Below are 23,054 nucleotides of genomic sequence, written 5' to 3' on the forward strand. Positions count from 1 at the left end.
AATTCTTGTGTGTCCACTAATAGGCAAGGGGCTATTGCTTGAATTGTTTTATATCCTCTGAACATACCAGGGTTTGAATTATACAGTAAGTGTTTAAAAGATGTGAGATGAGGGGCGCCTGGGTGGCTCAGTTGGTTAAGCAGCTGCCTTCGGTTCAGGTCATGATCCCGGGGTCCTGGGATCGAGCCCCGCATCGGGCTCCCTGCTCGGCGGAGAGCCTGCTTCTCCCTTTCCCTCTGCCTGCCGCTCTGCCTACTTGTGCTCTCTACCTCTCTGTCAAATAAATAAATAAAAAATATCTTAAAAAAAAAAAAAAGATGTGAGATGAAACACTAAATGATACTTAGTTTTCTTTTATGGGCTTTACAGAGGTGTTATTTACATATAAAATGAAATATACCAACTTTAATGAACAATTCAGAGTTTTGACAAATGTATTCAGTTATGTAACTACCAGCCACCAAAATCATCATATAACATTTGATCACCTCAAAATGTTCCCTTGGTGTCCCTCTGAAGTCAATTGCCTCCTCCCATTTTCAGTTCCTAGCAACCACTGGTTGACTGTCTCTAAAATTTGGGTTTTCTACAATTTCATATAAATAGAAACAAAGAGTATGTAGTCTTTTGTCTGGCTTCTTATACTCAGCATAAAGTTTTGGGGGCAAGGTCATCCACATGGTTTAATGTATTAACAGTTCTTTCTCTCACTTTTTTTTTTAAGATTTTATTTATTTGTCAGAGAGAGAGAGAGAGAGAGCACACAAGCAGGGGGAGAGACAGGCAGAGGGAGAAGCAGGCTCCCCACCGAGCAAGGAGCCCGATGCGGGACTTGATCCCCGGACCCCAGGATCACAACCTGAGCTGAAGGCAGACGCTCAACCGACTGAGCCACCTAGGCGTCCCAACAGTTCTTTTTATTGCTTAACAGTTTTACACTGTGGTAGTGTACCATAATTTGCTTATCCTTTCACCAACTGATATTTGTACGTCTGTTTTGTGATGCTATAAACAATGTAGCTATGAACATCACTGTAAAAATCTCTTTATGAACTTAGGTTTTCATTTAGCTTGGGTAAGTATCCAGGAACAGAAATGCTAGATTATATGGTAAATCTAGGTTTAACTTTAAAGAAACTGCCAAATTGTTTTCTAAAGTTGGTATACTAGGGGGCACCTGGGTCGCTCAGAGGGTTAGGCATCTGCCTTTGGCTCAGGTCATGATCCCAGGCTTCTGGGACCAAGTCCTGCATCGGGCTCCCTGCTTGGCGGGAAGCCTGCTTCTCCACCCTCTCTCTCTGTCAAGTAAATAAAATCTTTAAAAATAAAATAAAAAATAAAAAAAAATAAAGTTGGTATACTAGTTTGCACTCCCACCAGGAATGTATGAGATTTCAGGTGCTCTGCTTCTTGCCATTATTTGGTATTGTCATTTTTTTTTTTAAACTGGACCTATTCTGTGGGTGAGTTCACTGTGGTTTAATCTGCATTTCACTGATGACTGAACATCTTTTCATGTTCTCATCTGCCATCTGTATATGTCCTTTAGTGGAAATGTTTATTCAATATTTTGCCTATTCTTTTTAATCAGATTGTCTTATTACTGAGCTATGAAAGTTCTTTATATATTCGTAATAGGTCCTTTATCAAATATTTATTTTACAAAAGACTGTGTCTTGCTTTTTCATCTTCTTTAAAGTGTCTTTTGAAGAGCAAAAGTATTTAATTGTCATGATGGTCATTTCAATTTTTGTATTTTCTGGTTCTATGTTTTTGTGACCTATCTAGGAAATTTATCTTTATTTTTTAAACAAAGTTGTGGCTATTTTCTAAAATAGTTGCTTCTGTCACTTATCATATTCCTGTTTAAGTGTTATTAAAGTGACTAATTACAAAAACCTACTAAATAAAAATCAGATAGTGAAAAATCAGACCAAATCTTTTAAAAGGAGATATAAAGAGAAACAGATTAATACAATGTATTTCTTTTTTATTTGTTCTGCTAAAGAAAATTCCATTTATTTTAAAAACCAGAGCTACTCGTATAATATATAAGACACATGACTGATGTGATTTTTATGATTTTCAATTTATCCCCTAAAGGAAAGTGGCAGATGCTACTTTTCTTTTTTCCTCATTCTGGGATACAGAAGTAATGGTAGATGAGTCATCCTGGACAATGAGGACAACATGCTAAGGATAGTAGAGTAGTAAAACTAAAGAAAGAGGAGTTTTAAACCCCAGGAGCCACCATATTTTCCTAGCACCAATTTAAACTACTGTGACAGTGGATCTTAAATGCAGCAACCATGCCCATGTTCCAACTAATAAACTAGCACCCCACTGAATACAGTTAGATGAAATACTGATTTAAAGCAATCAATCAACATGGTACAAGACAGAGTAAACATGACAGTATTAGCTAGTACAAATTCAGAGATTCTCCAAGAGAAAAATTCATGAAGTAGTATTCTCTATAAATACTGCCCTGTCTGGATTATGCACATTTAAAAATAAATAAATTATTTTGGTATTCTCTAGTAGATTTCAAGTGGGATAAGTTGCACAACAACATTAATATAGTTTAACAACCACTTCCTTTTTTTTTTTTTTTAAGTTTTATTTAAGTAATCTCTCTACCCCATGTGGGGCTTGAACTCAGGACCCTGACCAAGGTCAAGAGAGCCACACTCTGACTGAGCCAGCCAGGCACCCCAACAATCACTTTCTTTAATATGGATTATGATATTTGGTAATAAATGGTAAAAGCAAAAGTACTGATGGAAGTTCTTACCATGGAAAGGTATTCATTCGTACTCTGTTCTTATAAATCAGAATTCCTCCTGACATCACTCCAATCATAATTTCATTGTTACTTTGATCCTTCAAAAAAAGAAAATGACAAATCTAAAATACTGGGCTTTTCTTGTTAAATATATATTTTAAAAATAGGATAAGTTTTTTTTAACACAATATAACATTTTCAAAGTCAGCACATAATTGCATAATATTTACAAACCCGTATGGTAATTGTCACCTCATAAAAACGAAGAACCTATTTCACATCAAACTTAAATGCTGCATTATTAAAATTCATTAATCCAAAGTAAAAATGATCTCAGGATTTACCACAGTTCGTAAGTGGAACTGAGTTTTGAGATAAGGAATCAAAAGCCTTTTCATCTTGTAGAAGGAAGAGTTAATATACATTTTTCCATTTCTAAAGCTATTCTGACCCAACTACTGTTTAAATATAGTGCCAAGACTGCAAAAGTGAATAAAACATGGAGAAGCTCAGAGTTTGGTAAAGTGTAACCTGTAATAAAACAAGATTCCCAATATAATGATAAATCATATAACTAATATAATACAACAAAAACATCATGGCAGTATAGAGTAGGGAACAACTATTGGAGAGTTTGAAAGATTCCAGAGAAGAAAATTTGAACTATGCTTTGAGGAAAGGGAGAGTTTTCATGTTAACTGATCCAACTTGAATAGCTAACCTGCACTACTGACAAAATGAGTAGAATTAAATTCTTTTCTCAGATGCTAATCAACCCTGAAATAGCTTGCTACTAACTTGAAACATTCTACAGGTAAGCTAATAAAGCAATAATGCTTTTACCCCTTACTTATATGGACAGGTTATAATTGATGAAATTATAATTAAGATTTTAATAATTGTGTCCCTCAGAAAAAAAACCCTTTAAAATGTAGTTTCAATAATTTCTACTTAAATAAAATCTTACTAAATTAACCTGTTCGATAGGATAACACATAACAAATGGCCAAAGTAACCAAACAGTGTATACTGCATGGCCACACAATTTATTTAGCAATAACCACCATTATTGTACACTATTATAACAGTCATAAATAATTTTTTTAAAGATTTTATTTATTTATTTGAGAGAGAGAATGAGATAGAGCACGAGAGGGAAGAGGGTCAGAGGGAGAAGCAGACTCGCTGCTGAGCAGGGAGCCCGATGCGGGACTCGATCCCAGGACTCCAGGATCATGACCTGAGCCGAAGGCAGTTGCTTAACCAACTGAGCCACCCAGGCGCCCCGTCATAAATAATTTTTTAAAGAACATCAATTAGAAGTTTGGGCTAAAATGGAAGGCTTAATATACGCTCCTATTGCTCCTTCTGGTCCCAATCTCATAAAACATTGGAGAAGATACATGCAAAAACGTGTAACACTTGAAAAGATATATAATCCATGGGACCAGACATTTTGAGGAATCTGTAAAGACCTAATGAAGAGGATAAAATCAGATTTAAGGAAAGAAAAAATTATAGAAGACCACAGCCCAAACTACACACAGAAGAGAAAGTTCTATTTGACGGAGGAAAGAAAAGTATAGTCAACAGATACAATTTCATAGAAAACAAATAAAAAAAAAATAAAGGGAGCCCTCAAATTAGTGTCAGGATGATCAGGCAGAGAGCAGCTACGGTAATTAGCTCCTAGCAACCCTATAATCCTGCCCTGTCTGGATTGAGCTATGGGACACAGAAGTAGGTGCAGCCCATCTAAAACAGTGAGTGTGGGTACTGGGGACAGAGTCAGAGTGATCTCCGGAAGGGATAAAGAACTCCAAACTGAGAGAGGCCAACTATAGGCATGTTTCCCTGGCGGTATATTCCTTTCCTCTTCCACCATCACCTAAGGCAGGCCACAGCAAAGACAACATCCACAAGCAGGTGAACCAGGTATCACAAATACAAAAGGAAGTATGCAACCAAGGATCACCAAGCACTTGAGAAGAACAAATACCATTAAAGAGATATGCAAAACTCAACAAATAGATAACCAGTCAAGCTGCTATGTTGGTAGAAAAACATGTTAAAAAACAAAGAAAGAGAGTAGACGAACCATGAGAGACAATGGACTCTGAGAAACAGACTGAGGGTTCTAGAGGGGAGGGGGTGGGGGGATGGGTTAGCCTGGTGATGGGTATTAAGGAGGGCACATTTTGCATGGAGCACTGGGTGTTATGCACAAACAATGAATCATGGAACACTACATCAAAAACTAATGATGTAATGTATGGTGATTAACATAACAATAAAAATTTTAAAAAAAGAATGCTGGGGGCAGGGGGGAGAAAGAAAGAAACAAAGAAAGAGAGAGAAAGAAAGAAAAAAAGAAAGAAAGAAAAAAGAAAGAAAGAAAAAGAAAAAAGAAAACATGTTCAGGATATCTAGGAACTCAAATTCTTAAATTATAGCTATATCTAGATTTGAACTGGCAGTTCCCAAGGTGATGCTGGAAGTGGGCAAGATCAAAATAACAAGTGTTATGTCCTTAATAGACACAAATGCTATTCATTCCAATGTATAGGAAAATACATGATGACCACCTTATTTTAAAATCTTTGCTTTTCATCACTTGCTACTATCTAATATTATGCCATAAAGTGCCTTGTTTAATCTGTTTATTTTTTACTCTTCGTCACTAGAACCTAAGTAGCAAAGTACACGGCCTCTGTTTATTCCACTGCTGTATTTTTATGTGTAGAAAAGTGTCTGTTAAGCTGAACTGCTTGTTATGTCCCATAGATTGAGGTCTGCAGCTGTGGTTCCCTACTGTTTCAAGATAAATGAATCCAGTGAGAGGACCATGAACAACACAGGTTTGAACTGTGTGGGTTCACTTATACGTAGACTTTTTTCAATAAATATATTGGAAAATTTTTTGGAGATTTTCAACAATTTCAAAACACCTGCAGACAAACCACAGAGTCTAGAAATATCAAAAAAAAAAAATTTTAAGTTAGGTATGTCTTGACTGCTTAAAATATATGTAGATTCTAGTCTACTTTATCATTTATTACCATAAAATACACATGAATCTATTATAAAAAGATTTACCAAAACTTCTACACACTTACAGACCACACATGGCACCATTACAGTTGAGAGAAATGTAAACAAATGTAAAGATACAGTATGAAATCGTAACTGTATAACATTTACTGTAGTACATACTGTATTACTGTAATAATTTCATAACCTCCTGTTGTTGTGGTGGTGAGTACAAATGTTGCCAGTATCTGCTTAAAACACGGTGTGACACCAATCACCTCTGTGTGAGCAGTTCAGTCTCTCCAAAAAATTGCATATAGCAGTAAAAGTGATCTCTCATAGTTGTTGCTTATTTTTCAACGTGTTTAGTGTAATACTATAAACCTCCAATAACATTATGGGGCCCATACCCATACAAAGTGCTACTTAGTGATGCTGGAACTGTTCCCAAGAAGCAAAGAAAATCATGACATTACAAGAAAAAGCTGAACTGCTTGATATGTCCCATAGATTGAGGTCTGTAGCTGTGGTTGCCTACTGTTTCAAGACAAATGAATCCAGTGAGAGGACTATTGTAAAAAATAGACATTGGGGAGGGTATGTGCAAGACTGTTGAATCACAGTTCTGTACTTCTGAAACAAATAACGCAACATATTTTAAGAAAAAAGAAAAAGAAGAAGATAACAGGAGAGGAAGAAAAGGGGAGTATGTCAGAGGGGGAGACGAACCGTGAGAGATGATGGACTCTGAAAAACAAACTGAGGGTTCTAGAGGGGAGGGGGGTAGGGGGATGGGTAGCCTGGTGATGGGTATTGAGGAGGGCACGTTCTGCATGGAGCACTGGGTGTTATGAACAAACAATGAATCATGGAACACTGCACCAAAAACTAATGATGTAATATATGGTGATTAACATAACAATAAAAAAATAAAAAAAAATGAACAGGAAATTTGTGAAACCATTGCTCCAACTACACCAGCATGCACAGAAACCTGGTACTTTGTGTCAAATACTGTACCTTTTCATCTCGTATTGAAAATGCTTTTATGTGGGTACTAGAGTGCTGTAAGAAAAGTACGCCTATACCTACAGACTGATATGATCTGAGAAAAAGCGAAGTCATTACACAACAACTTAAAGCAAAGGGAAGGTGTAGGACCTAAAGCTGAAGAATTTAATGCAAGCAAAGGATGGTTTGATAATTTTAGAAGGAAGTCTGCCTTAAAAAATCACAAGATAATAGGAAAAGCAGCTTCTGCTGAACAAGAAGCTGGAACCATGTTCCCAGATGCCATTAAGAAAATCACTGAGGAGGGGCACCTGGGTGGCTCAGTCGTTAAGTGTCTGCCTTTGGCTCAAGTCATGATCCCAGGGTCCTGGGATTGAGCCCCGCATCGGGCTCCCTGCTCGGCTGGGAAGCCTGCTTCTCCCTCTCCCACTCCTCCTGCCTGTGTTCCCTCTCTGTCTCTCTCTCTGTCAAATAAATAAATAAAATTTAAAAAAAAAGAAAGAAAGAAAATCACTGAGGAAAAAGGGTATCTACTTGAACAGGTTTTTATTTTTATTTTTTTATTTTTATTTATTTATTTATTTGAGAGAGAGAATGAGAGAGAGAGAGAGAGAGCACATGAGAGGAGGGAGGGTCAGAGGGAGAAGCAGACTCCCTGCTGAGCAGGGAGCCCGATGCGGGACTTGATCCTGGAACTCCAGGATCATGACCTGAGCCGAAGGCAGTCGCCTAACCAACTGAGCCACCCAGGAGCCCTGAACAGGTTTTTAATACAGATTAAAATGCCATATTCTGGGGGTGGGAGGTGGGGAAATGCCACAAAGGACATTTATTAGTAAGGCAAAGAAGCAAGCCTGTGGATTTAAAGCAGAAAAAGACAGGCTAACTCTGTTTTGTGCAAATGCAGTTGGGTTCATGATCAGGACTGCCTGTATCTATAAAACTGCGAACCTTCCATCTTTGAAGGGAAAAGATGAATACCATCTGCCAGTCTTTTGGTTGTACAAGAAGGCCTGGACAATGAGAACCCGTTTTCTAGACTGGTTCCATCAGTGCTTTGTCTCTAAAGTAAGAAAGTAATTTGCCTGTAAGGGACTGCCTTTTGAAGTTCTTTTTATATTGGACAATACACCTGGCCATCTAGAACCCCATGAGTTCAACACCAAAGATGTCAAAGTATTATACTACTCGCCCCCAAACATAACATCTCTAATTCAGCCTCTAGATCAGGGGATCATAAGGACCTGTAAGGCTCATTACACATGGTCTCTATGGAACGGATTGTCCAGGCTACAGGAAAGAACCCTGATAGTACATCATAAAAGTCTGGAAAGCTCACACTATTGAGGATGCCATTGTCATAAAAAAGGCTGTGAAAGCCATCGAGCCCGAAACAAAAAAATTCCTGCTAGAGAAAACTATGTCCAGATGCCATCCATGCATGACTTTACAGAATTTACAACACAGCCAGTCAAGAAAATCATGAAAGAGATTGCAGACACGGCAAAAAGATGGAGGGTGAAAGGTTTCATGATATGGACCTACAAAGAAATTCAAGAGCTAACAGACACCATATCAGAAGATTAACAGAAGATGACTTGATAGAGGTTGAGTGCTTCCAAACCAGTGCCAGATGACGACGAAGAAGAAGCAGCACAGCAAATGAACTGACATTTGACAATCTGGTAGAAGAGTTCCGATTATTTAAGACTGGTTTGACTTCTTTTACAACATGGGCCCTTCTATGATATACGCACTAAAACGAAAGCAGACTGTGGAAGAAGAATTGGTACCATCATAGAAACTTTTTTAGAGAAATGAAAAAGCAAGAGAGTCAGGCAGAAATTACAATGCATTTCCATAAAGTTACACCAAGTTACACCGGCCTCTCCTTCCACCTCCTCCACTTCTTACACCTCTGCTATCTCTGAGACAGTAAGACCAAGCCCTCATCTTCCTCCTCAGAGTGAAGACGACAAGGATGAAGACCTTATGACAATTCACTTCCACTTAATGAACAGTAAATAATCATCATGCCATTCAGTTAGTAAACTTATCTGTTGTATCTGTGTGTGGTTATCTTTGTGCAGAAATCTAACTGTATGGCAAGAAGTATATGAGAAATTTCTGTGTCATCATCATCAACAACGTCTAAGTATCTGCCTGTAGAACATCACGTGCAAGACTTGTATGGAAGTGGACAGCTTATCCTCATATAGGAATAAACTCAGAGGTATCTAATATAAAGTTAGTAAGGTGTTAATTTTCATAATTTTTTTTTAAAGATTTGTTTATTTGAAAAAGAAAGGGGGAGAGAGAGTGCGCGAGAGCATGTGTGTAGGGAGGGGCAGAGGAGGAGAGGGAGAGAATCTCAAGCGGACTCCCTGCTGAACACAGAGCCAAATGGGGAGCTTGATCCCAGGACCCTGAGATCATGACCTGGGCCAAAACTCAAAAGTTGGTCGCTTAACCAACTGAGCCACCAGGCACCTTAGTTTTCTTAATGTTTTATTAACTTTGCTTTCAAAAACTTACATTATCATGCAGCATGCCTCTTTCTCTCATAATTGGAGAGGCTACCTATCAGCCTGTCATCACAGGTAAGGAGATATTTTTTTAATTAACAATGTTTCCCATATTGCATTAGGGCTACAACTGCAATACTGTATGCCATGAACATTTTGTAAGGATTCATTCATTAAAATATAGGCTACACTACCATAAAGCATTCATACTACTTCTTAATTATCAATGTGTAATGAATCATTACACATGTAAATAAATATGAATTTCTTTTTCACATTAACTTTTCATTTTTGATGTCTACTGTAATACATTTAACGTCTACAGTGTTTTGTATCTATCAGATAATATTGATATAGGTACTAACAGACTATCTTGTAAACAGATGGAGTACACTTATCAATACAGTACTGTAAATGTATTTTTTCTTCCTGATGATGTTTTTAGTAACATTTTCTTTTCTCTAGTTTACTTTATTGTAAGAATATAGTATATAATAAATATATTTAACATACAAAATATGTATTAATCGACTATGTTATCAGTAAGGCTTTGGGTCAACAGTTGGCTATTAGCAATTAAGTTTTTGGGGAATCAGAAGTCATATGAAGATTTCTGGTTGTATTGGTGGGAGGAGTAAGGGGTTGACGCCCCTAAGCCCTGCATTGTGCAAGAGTCAACTGTACTCATACGTTAAATGAATGGATCTCGGGACACCTGGGTGGCTCAGTTGGTTGAGCATCTGTCTGCCTTAAGGCTCAGGTCATGACCCCAGGGTCCTGGGTTCGAGTCCGTTGTCAGGTTCCTTCCTGGGCGGGAAGCCTGCTTCTCCTTCTGCCTGTGCACTCTGTCTCTGACAAATAAATAAAATCTTTAAAAAAAAATGATGGATCTCTATCATCAGTAGGAAGATGTCTTAGCTGTTTAGCTTGGCACTGAAGGTCTTTAAACAACCATCTCATCCCATTTTATCTCCCCTTTCTAACTAGTTTAAAACGGTCTTTTCCTTTCAGGCCAGTTCCATGATGTTTTGTGTACCCATAATTACACGTTTTGTTAATGCAGTTCTCATGACGTCTTCATGTCTCTCTGACTAATCACACCAAACCAAAGTCTAGATGCAGTCCATCTCTGTGAAAATTTCCTTAGCCCGTATCTACAAATTTCTCACCTGGATATTTATCTGTCTCTTAAACCACTCATCTGAAATGCATAATTACTGTCAGCTATGTGACAACAGCTAGGATAGTATATACATAGGGACCACCTATGGTAAACTACCTGTGGTGAAGGACCAGTTAGGTTTGTTTGTTTTGATTAAATTTCTAATCTGTCAGGTATTAATGCTTCTACAAACTATAGTGATCATACGGTTGGTGTCAGAATGCTATAAAGTTTTCTCAATGCTAACTCTCAATTTCTGTACTTATCTCATCATGGACCAGTAATAAGTAGTCCATGGATCATCGCCAGTCTGTGGTCATACTCTGAGCATCTATGAACCATTATACAATTTCACATTCTTCACAGAGCCTGGTTCTCAAATAAGTGTTTCTCAATTGATTACTGATGGTAATATCCTTATATTTACTTAGTCACAATACTAGAGAATGTTTCATATAATCTCTGATTATAAATACTTGTAATGAGCTTTAAATATATAGTTACCTATGGAACTTAGGTTAAATAATGATTAAAAGGGAGAGATTATAATATGCAATAGGTATATGACTTGACAATGTAAATTTAAAGCAGCCATAAAAAAATGGGGAAAATTTTTAACCATTTCAGTAATAACTGATATGGTGATATTACAATTATAGTTTTAAGTGTAATGTGTGATAAAAACATAACTGTGGAATATTCTAATTCTGGAATCCCTTGAGTCCTCTAAGAATTCAAATATCCTATGTATCTCAATATAGATATGTAGAAACAAAGATTCCAACTCGGTACACTTAAACAACATAGAAATAATGACAAACCAGTAGGAATGAACATTGTTAACAGTCAGAATGAGATTTTGAAATATCATTTTGCATTAAAAGAAACAAAGACTTCTTGAAGAAATAGCTAATTCCTGGTCTATGGCAGTAAATAGATAAGATGAGCCTGAAACATCTCAAAATACTAGACAGCATGGAAGCTGACTACAAAGGTCATGTCAAAAGGACTGACGGATCAAAAGAAGAGACAAGTGGCCACAACGGACAATCTGAGCTTCAATAAGGAAAAAAAATGGTAATATATTGAAACCTGTCAAAAATATTTAATCCATGAATTAATAATGATATTATTTAAAAAATGTGTATCTCTGAGGATGGCAGGGAACCAATTCATTACCCTGAAAACTTGGTAAAATAAGAGGAAAGAATCAAGTAACACTTTCCTTGCTTTTCTTATATGAACTGTGCTACTGGGTAATCAATGAGTAAAAGGGAGGGGACTCCCTATAAAATTATCCCAATGAATAAATAAAAACAAAAATAGAATTAAGATATTTCTATTTTGCAGCCTCCAGTGAATTTACAGATCTAGGCACTGAACATCAATGGCTGCTAACATTAAAAAAAAAAAAAAAAGTGAAAACCAGACATTATGTGCCTCCTGATGAAATAACACAAAAAAGGGATCAATCTAACTGTGAATATGCCCCTTGATCAAGCTGCCAATCTACAAGAAATACACACAATAGCAGAACATGTTGAATTACACCATGAGTATGTGATCAGTAAAGTCCAGACCATGAGAAATTAAAGGTGAAATGGTCAAATTCTTTCACAAGAAAATTTTAAGAAAGGAGGGATTAACAGATTTAAAGCTATCTAGTTAAAAAAAACAAAAAACAAAAAGCAAAACCTAGTTGTAGGATCTAGGAAGGCACACTTGGGTGATAAAATCATAAAAAAAAACCTCAATGTAGGAAGAGGCTGTTATTGGAGGCTATAACACGAAGAGTGTTTCTGGAATTGCTGACTAAAATCTACTGCTTAGGGGCACCTGGGTGGCTGTTGTTAAGCGTCTGCCTTCGGCTCAGGTCATGATCCCGGGTCCTGGGATCGAGCCCTACATCAGCCTCCCTGCTCAGCGGGAAGCCTGCTTCTCCCTCTCCCCGACTTGTGTTCCCTCTCTCGCTGTGTGTCTCTCTCTCTCTGTCAGATAAATAAATAAATAAAATCTTAAAAAAAAAAAAACTTTTAAAAAATAAAATAAAATCTACTGCTTAAGGCACATGGCTGGCTCAGTCAGTTAAGTGTCTGCCTTCAGCTTAGGTCATGATTCCAGGGTCCTGGGATCAAGTCCCAAATCGAGCTCCCTGCCCAGTGGGGAGTCTGCTTCTCCCTCTGCTCCTCTCCCCTGCTCATGCTCTCTCTCTCATTCTTGCTCTCAAATAAATATAAAAAATTTTAAAAAATTAAAATCTACTGCTTGACCTGGAGGTAAGTGCCGATGTTCACCAAAATATAGTACATACTTGTATCTCTGTTTTATTTTATAACAGGTTAAAAAAAATCAACGTAAAAGGATGAGATTTAGGATATGAATGGATGTTCTAATATTTTCCACCCATCCTCAACCATTCATTTCATGTTCCCCTATAGTGCCCTTCCCTCCTTTCCTTTGGAGACTACTGTTCCAAACACAAACTAAACAGCTATGACTACTTAATATTCCAGCCTGTCTATTGTCACATGTTAGAAGTAAAGTAACTCAGTCCCACTAAAATTTCATGTATTGTGGATGTGAGCAACATGAATTTTAAGTGGTGTGGGGTAGCTATTAAAATAATTCCCTTATTTGTAATTATTAAAAGATTTCAAAACAATATAGAAATATCAAGTAAGAAATCAATGACCATCCCTTACCTTCTCTGCCTCATTCCCCAGAGATAGCCACTATTAATACTTTGAGATGTATACTCTTCTAGCTCTTTGTTTATAAAAAAATATAAATATATATTATATATAACTACACAATTTCTTTAATCAACAAAAACTAGGATATATTATTCTGCAATTTTTCTTTTGCACTTAGCATTTTGTAGACATCTTTTCATATCAATATATATCTCTAACTCAATTTTAATTGCTGCATATTATTCCAAACTATGGATTTGTCATAATTTCTTAACCATTTCTGTTCCTTCATTTAGTGTTTCTAATTTTTTAGTATTACAAACAATATTATAATAAAAATCCTTGAACACATTAATTAAAACACCTATATAAATATTCTAAAGGATGGAATCTGAGAAATGAATGATCAAAGATTATATTCACATAATATCTGCATTCCAAAAGGGTTTAAGTTACAAGTTATACTTCAACAATGTTTCAGAATGTCCACTTTGCATACTCTGACCAAAAATGGATATTTTTAATTCTTTGAATTTTTGCAAATCTGATGAAATTGGTATCTCATTGTTACTTTCATGGATTTCTGTTTTAAGTTTATTTATTTTTTTAGTAATCTCTACACCCAACATGGGGCTTGAACTCATGACCCTGAGATCAGAAGCTGCATGTTCTACTAACTGAGCCAGCCAGGTAGGTGCCCTTCATGGTTATATTTTAGATGATTAGGGAAAACAGGCAATTTTTCACAATATCAATCATTTGTATTTCTCCTGTTAAATGCCTATCTCTTTTTCCTATATTTCTAATTACATGTCTAAAAGAATGCTTGGAATAAATATGAAGCATGAATATAAAATAAAAATATTATGAATAAAATAAAAATAATATTAAATTTTTCTGTAATCTATGTTGAAATTATTTTCTATTTAACCTTTTAGTTTTGTTTTCCCCCATGACTGATTTAAAATGTTTATGTTTGTATAAATGTTTATGTACTTAGGTGTAACATTCACTAATTCAAAAAAATGTTTCTGTGTTCCTTACGTAGGCTTAACAGTGTATGTAAATTCAAATTATTCAGTGAAAATGAATACAAGTAGTTTCATAAAGATGCCAAAAACAAAACAAAACACACACACAAAAGCTATGTCTAGACGGTTGTGATGAATGAAAGCACACAGAATTATGGAAAGTCATTGGGTGGGGGCACCTGGGTGGCTCAGTTGGTTGGGTGGCTGCCTTCCGCGTGGGTCATGATCCTGAGGTCCTAGGATAGAGTCTCACGTCAGGCTCCCTGCTCAGCAGCGGGCAGCCTGCTTCTCCCTCTCCCTCTGCCCCTCATCCCCCCTTGTGCTCTCCCTCACTCTCAAATAAATAAAATCTTAAAAAAAAAAAGTAAAAAAGAAAGTCACTGGGTGATCTGAATGCTGTAGGGTGATGCCGATGAAGTCATATACACAGCTCCACTCTGACAGAAGAGATTTTCTCCGTTTCAAGGGAATATATATTTACAGATTTCATGTATTTGAGAGAGAGAGAGAGAGAGAGAGAGAACATGCGTGCAAGGGGCAGAGGGAGACAGAATCCCAAGCAGACTCCCCGCTGAGCACAGAGCCTGACACAGGGCTTGATCCCAGGACCCGGAGATCATGACCAGAGCTGAAATCAGGAGTCCGACGCTCAACTGACTAAGCCACCCAGGCGCCCCTCAGGGGATTATATTTTTCAATTGTTTGATTATTCTAACCAATCTGCCAAAAAGTTTTCAAATACATGCAAATTAAAAACAAGGCTTAAGAAGAAGCTATAAACTGGTTCTACAATACAGAAATAGTTATCATATAGCTAAATTACTTAACATCTCTGTGTCTCGCTTTCCTCATCTGTAAAGTGGAGATGATAATACTCTTACCTCACTGGGATGTTGTAAGGATTATATGAGATTAATAGACATAAAGTCCAGGGCACCTGAGTGGCTCAGTCGTTAAGCATCTGCCTTCAGCTCAGGTCATGATCCCAGGGTCCTGGGATCGAGTCCCGCATCGGGCTCCCTGCTCAGCGGGGAGCCTGCTTCTCCCTCTCCCACTCCCCCTGCTCGTGCTCCCTCTCTCACTGTGTGTGTCTCTGTCAAATAAGTAAATAAAATCTTAAAAAAAAAAATCTGACATAAAGTCCTACCTAAGAAGGCACTGGGGCCCTTAGTAATGCTATTAGGTGTTGACTATTATTATTACCTGTGTCCAGTACAGTAAAATCTCTTGAAATTACTATCTTCACAGTCTTTCTTGAATACTCTGTAATCAGCCTCTGGCCATCATAATACCACAAAACTGTTCTTACAAGGTCACTGACGATGTCCACATTTCTAATCCAGTTCTCATCTGACACAGCTGATCACTCCTGACTCGCTTGGCTTCAAAGAAACACATGTGTCTGAAAGAATGAAAGGCCTTCTGTCTAAACGTCTGCTTCCTCCTGGTCTCCTCTCCTAGTTCTTCCTCATCTCTCTAGCCTCTAATCTCTGAAGTATTCCAGCTCTGTGAATGTTTCTCTTCAGTATCCTCTAGATTTCCCCTCAGTGCTCTCATTTCATGGCTTTAAATATTAGCTGTAAGCAGACAATTCCCAGATGCCTATCTTCAGTCCAGACCTCCCTTCTGAATTCCAGGACTGTACACTGAATTGCCCACCCTCCTTCCTGTGGATCTGTAAAAGTCTTCTAAATTTAACTTGTCGTAAGACTAATTCCTGACCCACCCTCCCACACTTGCTTTTCTTGGTTGGTCCCAACGTCCTGAATAGTTACTCCATTTTTCTAGTTGCTCAGGCCAAAAACTTTGGAATCATTCCTGAATCCTTTTTCTCTCACACCCTATAGCCAATACATCAGTAAATGCTGTCCCTTCCATTTTCTAAATATATACAAAATCTGATTACTTCTCACAACCACCATTATTTCTCACATTGATCATGGTAACAGTCAGTCTGCTAGCTGGGCTCTTCTCTCAAAAGAGCTGCCACTGTTATCTTTTCAAAATCCCACGTCTTTTACCTGTTCAAACTGTCTAATGGCCTTGCTTAGAATTAAAAGCCAAAGTCTTTAAAAAACGTCTTATAAAATCCTACTCCACCTTAACCTCATCAATACTCTCCTCTTCTAGCTCACACTGCACCAGCCATACTAGTCTCTCTGCTATTCCTTAAGCAACCTATTTCATGGCCTTTCATTGATGTTTCCTTTCCTCTAGGTATATGCAGAACGCCTTCTGTTTATCTTCTCAGTGAGGGCTTCCCTGATACCCTACTTCTGGTTGCCTCAATCCCCTTTCTCAGGTAATTTTTCTACATAGCATCTATTATTATCTATTACTTATTCAGTTAACTAAAGAAAATTGAGTACAATGTATATATAGTAAAATGTACAAATCTTAAATGTGCAACCCAAAATTTTACATGTATAATATACATACGTATATACACATCTTTGTAACCACTACAAACCAATATACATATTTTCAAAATCCAAGAGAGCTGCTTCATGAGCCTCCCAGCTAATAAAACCTTTCCAGGGGTGACTGCTATTCTCACTTCTATCAGTACAGATTGGTATTTTGCCTGTTACTGAACTTCACTTCCATGGAACGTCTGCTATGTATTCTGATGTACTCAATTATTTGTTTATAATCTGTCTTGCCCAACAGAATGCAAGTTTCAGAGGGTTTGGTTTTATCTGCCTCATTCACTGCTGTATCCATGGTGTCTATAAACAGGACTTGCAACATAGAAGGTGCTCAAGAAATATTCACTGAATGAATAATCAAAATAGCATCATTAGAAGAGGCTTTCCTCTTCTTGAAACTCTGACAGGCAAAATTTACTTTTCAGTAGAATTATTTTCATCATTATTACAAATACCTATGGAAAAAAGATATTTACAATGAAGCTGAAAACTTGGGTAGATGTTCTATCAGTAATTGAATAAGGAATATTAGAATCTGTCACTTTCTCTTTTGCTCTGTGAAAGACACTGTTGAGAGAATAAAAGGGCAAACCAAAGAGTGGGAAAAAAATATTTGCAAATCACATATCTACCAAAAACGTGTATCTAGGGGCCCCTGGGTGGCTCAGTTGGTTAAGTTGTCTGCCCTGAGCTCAAGTCATGATCCCAGGGTCCTGGGATCAAGCCCTGTGTGAGCCTGCTTCTCCTTCTCCTCCCTGCTTGTGCTCTATCTTTGTCTCTCTCAAATAAATAATAAATAAAATCTTTAAAAAAAAAGTGTATCTAGAATATATAAAGAGTTCTTTAAAAAAAGAGCAAAAAAGAAACAATTAAATAATGCGCAAAACATTTAAACAGACATCAGAGAAAATACGATGCTCAACATCATTAGTATTAGAGAAATGCAAAGTAAATCCGTGATGAGATGAAACACACCTATTAGAAAAGCTTAAAAAGAAACAAAACAAAATGGACAGCAGCACATGCCAAAAAGGATGTGAATGACTGGAACTTACAAATATTGCCAGTAGGGATACAAAGTGGTTCAGACACTCTGGAAAACAATTTGACAGTTTCATGTAAAGCTAAATATACACTTACCATATGACCCAGCAATCCCACTCCGGGGTTTTACCTTACAGAAAAGAGAACTTAAATCCACACAAAAGCGTGTAAATGAATTTTTTGCCATAGTCTATTAATAAAAAAACAAAAACAAAACGAAATGACCAGAAACAATTCAGATGTTCTTCAATGGGTGAATGAATAAACAAAAAAAAGGAATGAACTACTGAAACACACAATAACTTAAATTTTAAATGTATTATTGTAAAAAGCCAGTCTCAGAAGGTTACATAACATAGGATTCCATTTATGAGGCATTTTGGAAAGGACAAAACTATAGAGTCAAAGAACAGACCAGTGATTGCCAGGGATTGGTGGGGCGGGGGGGGGGGGGGGGAAAACAAGGTTAGATTACAAAGGAGTAGCATGCAAGATTTTATGGGGTAATGAACTGTCCTTATTCTGATTGTGGTGGTGGTTACATGAATCTATACTTGTGCTAAAACTTACACAACACACACACACCAAAAGAAAAAAACTATGTTATTTTTTTAAAAGATTTTATTTATTTGAGAAAGAGAGAATGAGAGAGAGAATGAGCACATAAGAGGGGGGAGGGTCAGAGGGAGAAGCAGACTCCCTGCTGAGCAGGGAGCCTGATGTGGAACTCCATCCTGACACTTCAGGATCATGATCTGAGCAGAAGGTGATCGCTTAACCTACTGAGCCACCCAGGCGCCCCCACTATGTTATTTTAAAAAACAAAATATCCCCCTGCTCTCTCACCCCAAATCTTTCTCTCCCTTTTATTCTGAAGTTTTCATTCTTTTTTTCTTACATTTCCCTTTTCCCTTATTCATATAATCTCCTAGGCATACAAAATGTTCGTATTTTCTCAAGTATGCCATGTTTCCTCTTGATTTCAGGTCTTTATTCATGCTGATGGTCCACAGTGAAAACAACTCTCTTGGCTAATTCTTATTCATTCTCCTGGCTTTAGTAAATTACTTCTTCTTAGAAGCCTTCCCTACCCTTTGCTCCCAGGCTGTATTAGATATTCTATCATATAATCCCATAGCATTCTGCACTTTCCCCTTCATGACTTCACATATTTAATTGTCAAGACATGCCCCATTTCTTTCTCCCCCACCATCCTGCAAGCTCCATGAGGGCAAAGATAATTGATGTTTTGCTCAACTAAGTAATCCTTAGCACCAACACTATGCAAGGGACCTATCAGACCCACCTCAATGAATGCTCTAAAACCTATTTGTATTTTGCAGATTGCTATTAAATAACTTGTTCTACTCTCTGACTTTTTCAATCTACATTTTGAAGGCAGAGAGAAAACATCTTACCTCGTTTTTCCAAATAAAATATTATTTCAAACACACTTTTGCTTGTGACAGTGAGTTAAAACTTAAGTATTCTCTTTATGTATCCTCTCCCCTCCACTTTTTTTTCCTTTTTGTTCAGGATGTTGTAAAATTCCCCTTCACATTCACTGAACATCTGCATGTTTTCTTCTTGAGTTCTCTGTATCACACAACAGAAACATCCTTCCCTGGCATTTTTTATCAGTACAAATACATTTCTAAATAACTTTGACCACTTAAAATTTAAATTAACTTAATGTGTTACTCTACATTTCTGGCTTTTTTAGAAAGGATTTTATAATCTAATAATTTAAACAATAAAAAAATCCTACCTTAATCAAATCAATAAATAACAATATGGTTAATTATGTCTGAGACCCAGCATGTCACTTAAATTAAAAAAGGAAAGTCTTAACACTCTGTATTTCATTGATAGCAGTCAGTGAGATCAGATACCAACGTACACTACCTTTACCCAAAACTGCTAAGGACTAAAATGACTGAATTTAGGGGCCTTCTTATTGTTAACCACAGTTTACTTCACATATGTAAAGTCCCGTTTTACAAACTTTATTATGATAAAAAACAAAATCTAGTTGCACAAATATTGACCACTCTGTTATATTTTGGAGAATCATGTTAAAATATAACAACCCCCAAACAGGAATAGAGGGGGATGGGGCACATTTTAAAGAAAACGAAAAGTTTGAGAGAGCCTTACCTACACATTTTAAATGGAATCAGACAAATAGATTTCCAAGTTACAAGCACTCAGAATTACCAGATATAGTCATGTGAGGAAAGCAAGTTATTTGGTTTTTTAAAGGAGAGACGGACATAAGCTTTGTGAAATAAAAGAACTAACACTCCTCTCTAGAAGAACATGGCCAGGTGAGGCCCTCAACAATAAAACTACTATATGGAACAGAACTTTGAATGTGTATATTAAAATAAATTAAAAATATCTATCTAAGGAAAACTTAACTCCCTTTTAGGCTGTTATCTTTATTCGGCTTGGCAATTTGTCCCAAGAGAATATAAAACCTATCACAAACTCAACCAGTGGTTACCTATAATCACTGGTTACGGAGAAAAGCTGGTTATGTAGAAAACCTAAAGTTATGTAGAAAACTGGTTATGTAGAAAAGCTGTACTCCAGGTAATTCTAAAGGACTATAACCTTTTGGTAAAGAGATCATGAGAAGGAATCTAGGTAGAGACACACAAATGAAAGACAGCCACTTCAAATATGCCTATAGCAGGGGAAAAGGGTTTTTTGGAAGCGGCAACGTTTGGCACAATGAAAAAGTTGTTACAGAGTGCTGTGTAGAAGAAGCCAATGACTGAAAATTCCATATCAATAAAGGGATTTGTGGCAGAGAAGAAACACAACCAACGTACGATAATATACTTCACTCTGTGCTTTATAAATAAAAATTTATAATGATGTCACTAAATGATGAAAACAAATAACACAAGCCTCACTGAGGTGAAAAGCATCTTTTATAATAATGATGATGAATGCCAAAAACCCTACTTTTCCTGTATAGTTTTTATTATCTCTTATGGTCTGCAAAAATTATCTTTATAACATAGAACACTAGCTTGAGGAAAAATAACAAAAAATCCACTTCAACCATTCTTCTCTTCAGGTATTAAATAAATCTTCTGTGATTGTGAAAATACTTTTTTTTTTAAAGATTTTATTTATTTATTCATGAAAGACAGAGAGAGAGAGAGAGAGGCAGAGAGAGAAGCAGGCTCCCAAGAAGCAGGGAGCCCAATGCAGGACTCGATTCCAGGACCCTGGGATCATGACCTGAGCCAAAGGCAGACGCTTAACCATTGGAGCCACCCAGGCGCCCCGATTGTGAAAAATACTTCTATTCAGAGGAACTTTTCAGTGCAACTATGTTGGCAGCACTCACTAGTTATTCCATTTGTTGCTTAATCCTAACAGGGCATTAAATAAAAACTTTGGTACTGAGTAAATGGAGCCTAACTCAACAACATCAAATTAGTTCTCTTCACTTACCCTTGCATAGTGGAATTCAACTCCATAGAGTTCTAAGGTACGTGCTGTGTTCAGGTAATTAAATTCTGCTTCTGCAGGAGATAAACCTCTGTAAAGACATTATGTTAAAAATTATACCAATCAAAAATATGGCAAAATTAGAAAAAAAGCTTATTTACCTGGAAATATTTCAGCATTCTAGTTGAACCTTTTATATACACCATGCATGACTACTCCTCTTAGTTCTGTACAGTAATATCTAACTTACCTGGAGGGTACATTTTCAGGAACACAAATCATTATTTTGCAGAATATTTTATTTTCCAGAAATACAAGAATGCACCAGGGGATGTGGAGAAAAAGGAATCCTTGTGCACTGTTGGTGGGAATGCAAACTGGTGTAGCCACTGTGGGAAATAGTATGGAGGTTCCTCCCAAAATTAAAAATACCATATGTTCTAGTAATTCCACTATTGGGTACTCACCCAAAGAAAATGAAAACACTCTTTCAAAACAATATATGCACCCCTATCCTTATTGCAGCATTATTTACAACAGCCAAGATAAGGAAGCAAGTCAGTGTCCATTGATAGATGAATGGATATGACATGGTTTTCAGCCATAAAAAAGGATGAGATCTTGCCATTTGTGACAAAATGGATGGACCTAGAGGTTATTATACAGAGTGAATCAGTCAGACTAAGACAAACACCATATGATTTCACTTATATGTGGAATCTAAAAAAATTAAGAAACAAAAAGCACAAAACAGACCCATAAACACAGAGAACAAACTGATGGTTGCCAACGGGGATGGGCAAAATGGTGTGAAAGGAGTAGGAGATACCAGTTATAGAGATTCCAGTTATAGAATGAGTTAATAGTGAGGAATCATTAGGCACAGCATAGGGAATATAGTCAATGGTATTGTAATAGCGTTGTATGGTAACAGATGGTAGCTATATTTGTGAGTGTAGCTTAAGGAACAGACTTCCCCAATTACTATGTTATACACCTGAAACTAATATAACTGTGTGGCAACTATATTTTAAAAAAATGGATGAGGTTTTAAAAGTCCCTAGCTGTTCTTATGACCGACAAAGTCACTGGCTCTCTGACAACTTTTTAGAAGAAGTGTTTTTCAAAATTTTCAAAATTTGGTCCATATACTGTATCTGCATTTAAATCACAGGTGCTTCTGAAACATGCAAACTTTGAGACAACTTCCAAAGCATGCTTCTTAGAGTATGGTGTACAGTCAGGTGTTGATTCATAACAAGTACAGAAACAGAGTCAAAGTCTTTTATATTTCATAGCATTTTGGCAGAGTAATTTCAAGTCTATTGAATCTAATAAGAGAAACAAAGACTTGTAATTTTTTACATCTCTATTTCTCCATTCTACTTTCCTAGTAATTCACTTTTATTATATCTTTCAGAAGTTTCATTCCATGACAGATTGGGGGGAAAATTGGTCTTTCATCACAGATAGTTTCAGAAGTACTGCTGTATACATCTGATATAGAAGGGATAACATCCAAAGTGTTTATATTTAAGAAATGTGCCCGGTGATTCTTATGAACTCAAGTTTGAGAACTACTACTCTAGCAAAGGCTTTCAAAACAGATTTACTCCTATATTATATGTGCTTCTAAAAACCTTCATTATCTGATGTTATCTGACTATAGCAGAACAAAAACAGCAAATTACAAAAGCAAAGATATCAACCTTTCACTCACTAATGATATCAGAAAAGGAAGCCAAGAGCCTGCCAATGCATGATCACAAAAATGGGATTCCTAATAAAAGTACATATACCTCAATTTTCTATAAAATTCAATTAAGTTAAAAAAAATATTCTACCTCCCCATCCCACCCCCTACTCCTCAGTTAAA

The 23,054-nt window shown here is 36.7% G+C and overlaps 1 protein-coding gene across 6 annotated transcripts in view; it reads right to left on the reverse strand.

Annotated features, from left to right (window-relative positions):
• The window catches only part of PTPN4 (protein tyrosine phosphatase non-receptor type 4), a 186,706-nt gene that overhangs the window by 87,992 nt on the left and 75,660 nt on the right, over positions 1-23,054 (reverse strand). For all 6 annotated transcript variants that reach the window (XM_027589022.2, XM_027589021.2, XM_027589020.2 and 3 more), the window contains 2 exons: positions 21,182-21,269; positions 2,795-2,883 (listed from right to left, as the gene is read on the reverse strand). In XM_027589022.2, the coding sequence (XP_027444823.1) occupies positions 2,795-2,883; positions 21,182-21,269 (177 nt within the window). The remainder of the gene's footprint in view (positions 1-2,794; positions 2,884-21,181; positions 21,270-23,054) is intronic.

This window comes from Zalophus californianus, chromosome 3 (assembly GCF_009762305.2).
Source record: "Zalophus californianus isolate mZalCal1 chromosome 3, mZalCal1.pri.v2, whole genome shotgun sequence".
NCBI lineage: Eukaryota > Metazoa > Chordata > Mammalia > Carnivora > Otariidae > Zalophus > Zalophus californianus.